A 7997-nucleotide genomic window follows, 5' to 3' on the forward strand; every position below is an offset into this window, starting at 1 on the left:
AGTGAAAGAGGAAGTATTAAGGGACTTACCAGCTTGGAAAATGGATAAATCCCCAGGCCCAGATGAAATGTATCCCAGTCTGTTAAGGGAAGCAAGAGAGGAAATAGTGGCGGCTCTGACGATCATTTTCCAATCCTCTCTAGCTACAGGTGTGGTGCCGGAGGACTGGAGGACTGCTAATGTTGTACTGTTGTTTAAAAAGGGAGAAAGGGATAGACCGAGTAATTACAGGCCATTCAGCCTAACCTCGGTGGTGGGATAATTACTGGAAAAAATCCTGAGAGACAAGATAAATCTTCATTTGGAAAGATTAATCAAGGACAGTCAGCATGGATTTGTCAAGGAAAGGTCGTGTCTGACTAACTTGATTGAATTTTTCGAGGAGGTAACCAGGAGGGTCGATGAGGGCAGTGTGTATGATGTAGTGTATATGGATTTTAGCAAGGCTTTTGATAAGGTCCCACATGGCAGACTGGTCACGAAAGTAAAAACCCATGAGATCCAGAGCAAAGTGGCAAGTTGGATCCAAAATTGACTCAGAGGCAGGAAGCAAAGGGTAATGGTTGCTGGGTGTTTTTGTGACTGGAAGGCGGTATCCAGCAGGGTTACACAGGGCTCAGTACTGGGTCCCTTGCTTTCTGTGGTATATATCAATGATCTGGACTTGAATGCTGCGGGTATGATTAAGAAGTTTGCAGACGACATTAAATTAGGCTCGTGTGATTGAACATAAGAAATAGGAGCAGGAGTCAGCCATTCGGCCCCTCGAGCCTGCTCCGCCATTCAATACGATCATGGTTGATCTGATCATGGACTCCGCTCCACTTCCCCGCCCGCTCCCCATAACCCTTTATTCCGTTGTCGTTCAAAAATCTGTCTATCTCCGCCTTAAATATATTCACTGACACAGCCTCCACAGCTCTCTGGGGCAGAGAATTCCACAGATTTACAACCCTCTGAGAGAAGAAATTCTCCCTCATCTCAGTTTTAAATAAGCGTCCCCTTATTTTGAGATTATGTCCCCTAGTTTTAGCTTCCCCGATGAGTGGAAATATCCTCTCTGCATCCATCTTGTCCAGACCCCTCATGATCTTATATGTTTCAATAAGATCACCTCTCACCCTTCTGAACTCCAATGAGTATGGGCCCATCCTACTCAACCTATCTTCATAAGTCAACCCCCTCATAAGAACATAAGAAATAGGAGCAGGAGTAGGCCATTTGGCTCCTCGAGCCTGCTCCGCTATTCAATAAGATCATGGCTGATCTGATCATGGACTCAGCTCCACTTCCCTGCCCGCTCCCCATAACCCCTTATCGTTTAAAAAACTGTCTATTTCTGTCTTAAATTTATTCAATATCCCAGCTTCCACAGCTCTCTGAGGCAGCGAATTCCACAGATTTACAACTCTCAGAGAGAAGAAATTTCTCCTCGTCTCAGTTTTAAATGGGCGGCCCCTTATTCTGAGATTATGCCCCCTAGTTCTAGTTTCCCCTATGAGTGCAAATATTCCCTTTGCATTCACCTTGTCAAGCCCCCTCATAATCTCACACGTTTCGATAAGATCACCTCTCATTCTTCTGAACGCCAATGAGTAGAGGCCCAACCAACTCAACCTTTCCTCATAAGTCAACCCTCTCATCTCCGGAATCAACCGAGTGAACCTTCTCTGAACTGCCTCCAAAGCAAGTATATCCTTTCATAAATATGGAAACCAAAACTGCTCGCAGTATTCCAGGTGTGGCCTCACCAATACCAGCCTGTATAACTGTAGCAAGACTTCCCTGCTTTTATACTCCATCCCCTTTGCAATAAAGGCCAAGATTCCATTAGCCTTCCTGATCACTTGCTGTACCTGCATACTATCCTTTTGTGTTTCATGCACAAGTACCCCCAGGTCCCGCTGTACTGCAGCACTTTGCAATCTTTCTCCATTTAAATAATAACTTGCTCTTTGTTTTTTTCTGACAAAGTGCATGACCTCATACTTTCCAACATTATACTCCATCTGACAAATTTTTGCCCACTAACTTAGCCTGTCTATGTCCTTTTGCAGATTTTTTGTGTTCTCCTCACACATTGCTTTTCCTCCCATCTTTGTATCATCAGCAAACTTGGCTACGTTACACTCAGTCCCTTCTTCCAAGTCGTTAATATAGATTGTAAATAGTTGGGGTCCCAGCACTGATTCCTGCAGCACCCCACTAGTTACTGATTACCAACCAGAGAATGAACGACTCTCTGTTTTCTGTTAGTTAGCCAATCCTCTATCCATGCTAATATATTACCCCCAACCCCGTGAACTTTTATCTTGTGCAGTAACCTTTTATGTGGCACCTTGTCAAATGCCTTCTGGAAGTCCAAATACACCACATCCACTGGTTCCCCTTTATCCACCCTGTTCGTTACATCCTCAAAGAACTCCAGCAAATTTGTCAAACATGACTTCCCCTTCATAAATCCATGCTGACTCTGCCTGACCGAATTTTGCTTTTCCAAATGTCCTGCTACTGCTTCTTTAATAATGGACTTTTCCCAACCACAGATGTTAAGCTAACTGGTCTATAGTTTCCTGCTTTTTGTCTGCCTCCTTTTTTAAATAGGGGCATTACATTTGCAGTTTTCCAATCTGCTGGGACCACCTCAGAATCCAAGGAATTTTGGTAAATTACAACCAATGCATCCACAATCCCTGCCGGAATCAACCTAGTGAACCTTCTCTGAACAGCCACATACAAGTAATCCTTCTTTAAAGACGGAGACCAAAACTGAAGGCAGTACTCGAGGGATGGCCTCACCAATACCCTGTGCAGTTGTAGCAGGACTTCTCTGCTTTTATACTCTATCCCCCTTGCAATAAAGGCCAACATTCCATTTGCCTTCCTGATTACTTGCTGTACCTGCATACTCACTGTTGTAGAGAGTAGAAATATATATAGACTTAGGCATTAGGCACCTGCTGGATATTTAAAACTCACATAAGCTTAAATGGACACACACATAAAATGGCTGCCCAGGCATTATGGGAAATCAGGTAGTCAAACTGTGAACTGTTGAACGTTCACTGACCGAGCAATAACCCTGTGAGGCCCACTGTAGGAATGCCTGGGAAGACAGAGATAAGAAGGAAACCATCTCCTGTGAACAAGGCCATGAAACCAATTATTTCAGGAAGAAAGATAAGAGGGAAACCATTTTCTGTAAACAAGGCTATATACCAATTATTTCTCCAAGAAGAAAGAACTAGTGAGAGAACCTATATCAATCAGCCCAAGCTGACAAAAGACGAACACATAGTTCCTGAGACATAAGGGGAATTCTATTGGGTTAAAATAACCTATATGTAATCTATAATCATTGTGATTGGCTTGTGTCCAGCCGTGATGGGCTGTGTAGCTGCAGTAAACTGTTTTGTAACTGTTGTGAAACATATAAAGGTACATGTAACTCTTTGTTCTGTGAAGAGAAACCTGGATACGGTCCTGAGTTTTTCCTTCCCGCTGAGCGTAATAAAAGCTGCTTCAGCATTGGAACCGACCCTGAGTGTTGAGTGATTCTTCTAAGAAAACACTAACGCTAACACTCACTTTTTGTGTTTCACGCACAAGGACCCCCAGGTCTCTCTGTACTGAAGCAATTTGAAATTTTACTCCATTTAAATTATAATTTGCTTTTCTATTTTTCTACCAAAGTGGATAACCTCACATTATACTCCATATGCAAAATGTTTGCCCACTCACTTAGCCTGTTTATATTCCTTTGCAGATTTTTTGTGACCTCCTCACAATTTGCTTTCCCACCCATCTTTGTATCATCAGCAAACTTGTCTACATTACACTCGGTCCCTTCATCCAAGTCATTAATATAGATTGTAAATAGTTGAGGCCCCAGCACCGATCCCTGCGGCACACCATTAGTTCCCGTTTGCCAACTGGAACAAGATTCATTTATCCCAACTCTCTGTTTTCTGTTAGCCAGCCAATCCTCTATCCATGTTAATATATTGCCCCCAACCCCGTGAACTTTTATCTTATGCAGTAACCTTTTATGTGGCACCTTCTCTTCACTCTCCTGCAAGGGACCTATGTTTGTCTTCACTAATCTTTTTCTCTTCACATATCTATAGAAGCTTTTGCAGTCCGTTTTTATGTTCCCAGCAAGCTTCCTCTCATACTCTATTTTCCCCCTCCTAATTAAACCCTTTGTCCTCCTCTGCTGAATTCTAAATTTCTCCCAGTCCTCAGGTTTGCTGCTTTTTCTGGCCAATTTATATGCCTCTTCCTTGGATTTAACACTATCCTTAATTTCCCTTGTTAGCCACGGTTGAGCCACCTTCCCCGTTTTATTTTGACTCCAGACAGGGATGTACAATTGTTGAAGTTCATCCATGTGATCTTTAAATGTTTGCCATTGCTTATCCACCGTCAACCCTTTAAGTATCATTTGCCAGCCTATTCTAGCCAATTCACGACTCAAACCAGAGGGTGGTGGGGGTCTGGAACTCCCTCCGGAAAGGGTGGTAGAGGCAGAAACCCTCACCACATTTAAAAAATACTTAGATGTTCACTTGAAGTGCTGTAACCTACAGCACTACAGACCACAAATGAGCTGGAAAGTGGGATTAGGCTGGATAACTCTTGGTCGGCCGGCGCGGACATGATGGGCCGAAATAGCCTCCTTCTGTGCTGTAAATTTCTATGATTCTATGTACAAGGACATCCAGATCCCTCTGTACCGCAGCATTTTGTAATCTCTCCCCATTTAAATAAAAATTTTATTTTTTATTTTTCCTACCAAATTGGAGAACCTCACATATTCCCACATTATACACCATCTGCCAAATTTTTCCCCACTCACTTAGCCTGTCTATATCCCTTTGCAGATTCTTTGTGTCCTCTTCACAACTTGCTTTCCTACCCATCGTTGTATCAGCAGCAAATTTGGCTACATTACACTCTGTCTTCATCCAAGTCATTAATATAGATTGTAAATATTGAAACCCCAGCACTGATCCCTGTGGCACACCACTAGTTACATTTGCCAACCTGAAAATGACCCAGTTATCGCGACTGTCTATTTCCTGCTAGTGAGCCATTCCTCTATCCATGCTAATTTATTACCCCAAACTCCATGAGCTCTTATCTTGCGCAGTAATCTTTTATGTGGCATCTTATCATAGAAACATTTTTAAACATAGAAAATAGATGCAGGAGTAGGCCATTCGGCCCTTCGAGCCTGCACCACCATTCAATGAGCTCATGGCTGAACATGCAACTTCAGTACCCCATTCCTGCTTTCTCGCCATACCCCTTGATCCCCCTAGTAGTAAGGACTTCATCTAACTCCTTTTTGAATATATTTAGTGAATTGGCCTCAACAACTTTCTGTGGTAGAGAATTCCACAGGTTCACCACTCACTGGGTGAAGAGGTTTCTCCCAGTCCTAAATGGCTTACCCCTTATCCTTAGAATGCGTTCTGGATATCCAAACATATATCTACTGGTTCCCCTTTATCCACTCTAGCAAATTTAACATGATTTCCCTTTCATAAAACCATGCTGACTCTGCTTGACTGCATTATGATTTTCTAAATGTCCTGCTACTACTTCCTTAATAATGGAGTCCAGCATTTTGCAAATTACAGATGTTAGGCTAACTGATGTATAGTTACCTGTTTACTGTCTCCCTCCTTTCTTAAATACGGGCGTTACATATGCGGTATTTCAGTCTGCTGGGGACCGTCCCAGAATCCAGGCAATTTTGGTCGATTACAACAAATGCGTCCACTAACTCTGCAGCCCCTTCTCTTAAGACACTACAAGGTTCACAGTCACACACAGCGACAGGGTGAGTGGGACACAGTCACACACAGCGACAGGGTGAGTGGGACACAGTCACACAACGACACGGTGAGGGGGATACAGTCACACAACGGCACGGTGAGGGGGACACAGTCACACAGCGACACGGTGAGTGGGACACAGTCACAGTGACACGGTGAGGGGGATACAGTCACACACAGTGACACGGTGAGGGAGATATAGTCATACACAGTGACACGGTGAGGGGGATACAGTCATACACAGTGACACGGTGAGGGGGATACAGTCACACACAGCGACACGGTGAGGGGGATACAGTCATACACAGTGACACGGTGAGGGGGATACAGTCACACACAGCGACACGGTGAGGGGGAAACAGTCACACAGTGACACGTTAAGGGGGATACAGTCACACAGTGACACGGTGAGAGGGACAGTCACACAGCGACACGGTGAGGGGGACACAGTCACACAGAGCGACACGGTGAGGGGGATACAGTCACACAGTGACACGGTGAGGGAGGCAGTCACACACAGGGGTAGGGGACACACACACCCCATGTGATAACGCAGCATTAAGTGGCCATTTACCTCATCATCATCATCCAGACGAACCCTCTTCAGGGCTACAATTTCATGGGTTTCTCTGTTCTTTGCCTTAAATACCGTCCCATAGGTTCCTGTGGGGAAAGGACACGCATCTTGTTATTTCCCATCTTACCGAACTAACTTGAGTTTTGTAGTTCTAGAAAGTTACAGGGGGGAGAGACACCATCAGAGACAGGGAAAGAGAGAGAGGGGGAAAACGGAGAGAGGGGGGAAAACGGAGAGAGGGGGGAAAAAGGAGAGAGGGGGGAAAAAGGAGAGAGGGGGGAAAAAGGAGAGAGGGGGGAAAAAGGAGAGAGGGGGGAAAAAGGAGAGAGGGGGGGAAAAGGAGAGAGGGGGAAAAAGGAGAGAGGGGGAAAAAGGAGAGAGGGGGGAAAAAGGAGAGAGGGGGGAAAAAGGAGAGAGGGGGGAAAAAGGAGAGAGGGGGGAAAAAGGAGAGAGGGGGGGAAAAGGAGAGAGGGGGGGAAAAGGAGAGAGGGGGGGAAAAGGAGAGAGGGGGGGAAAAGGAGAGAGGGGGGGAAAAGGAGAGAGGGGGGGGAAAGGAGAGAGGGGGGGAAAAGGAGAGAGGGGGGGAAAAGGAGAGAGGGGGGAAAAAGGAGAGAGGGGGGAAAAAGGAGAGAGGGGGGAAAAAGGAGAGAGGGGGGAAAAAGGAGAGAGGGGGGAAAAAGGAGAGAGGGGGGAAAAAGGAGAGAGGGGGGGAAAAGGAGAGAGGGGGGGAAAAGGAGAGAGGGGGGGAAAAGGAGAGAGGGGGGGAAAAGGAGAGAGGGGGGGAAAAGGAGAGAGGGGGGGAAAAGGAGAGAGGGGGGGAAAGGAGAGAGGGGGGGAAAGGAGAGAGGGGGGAAAAAGGAGAGAGGGGGGAAAAAGGAGAGAGGGGGGAAAAAGGAGAGAGGGGGGGAAAAGGAGAGAGGGGGGAAAAGGAGAGAGGGGGGGAAAAGGAGAGAGGGGGGGAAAAGGAGAGAGGGGGGGAAAAGGAGAGAGGGGGGGAAAAGGAGAGAGGGGGGGAAAAGGAGAGAGGGGGGGAAAAGGAGAGAGGGGGGAAAAAGGAGAGAGGGGGGAAAAAGGAGAGAGGGGGGAAAAAGGAGAGAGGGGGGAAAAAGGAGAGAGGGGGGAAAAAGGAGGAGAGGGGGGAAAAAGGAGAGAGGGGGGAAAAAGAGAGGGGGGAAAGAGAGAGGGGGTGAAAGAGAGAGGGGGTGAAAGAGAGAGGGGGTGAAAGAGAGAGGGGGTGAAAGAGAGAGGGGGTGAAAGAGAGAGGGGGTGAAAGAGAGAGGGGGTGAAAGAGAGAGGGGGTGAAAGAGAGAGGGGGGGGGGGTGAAAGAGAGAGGGGGTGAAAGAGAGAGGGGGTGAAAGAGAGAGGGGGTGAAAGAGAGAGGGGGTGAAAGAGAGAGGGGGTGAAAGAGAGAGGGGGTGAAAGAGAGAGGGGGTGAAAGAGAGAGGGGGTGAAAGAGAGAGGGGGTGAAAGAGAGAGGGGGTGAAAGAGAGAGGGGGTGAAAGAGAGAGGGGGGGTGAAAGAGAGAGGGGGTGGAGAGAGGGGGTGAAAGAGAGAGGGGGTGAAAGAGAGAGGGGTG

At 46.6% G+C, this 7997-nt stretch overlaps 1 protein-coding gene across 1 annotated transcript in view; it reads right to left on the reverse strand.

The window, feature by feature from the left end:
• cdk5 (cyclin dependent kinase 5) overlaps positions 1-7997 on the reverse strand; it is a 49284-nt gene that overhangs the window by 31416 nt on the left and 9871 nt on the right. Inside the window, exon 2 of the mRNA XM_070897015.1 lies at positions 6418-6506. Within this exon, the coding sequence (XP_070753116.1) occupies positions 6418-6506 (89 nt within the window). The remainder of the gene's footprint in view (positions 1-6417; positions 6507-7997) is intronic.

This window comes from Pristiophorus japonicus, chromosome 1, assembly GCF_044704955.1.
Source record: "Pristiophorus japonicus isolate sPriJap1 chromosome 1, sPriJap1.hap1, whole genome shotgun sequence".
NCBI lineage: Eukaryota > Metazoa > Chordata > Chondrichthyes > Pristiophoridae > Pristiophorus > Pristiophorus japonicus.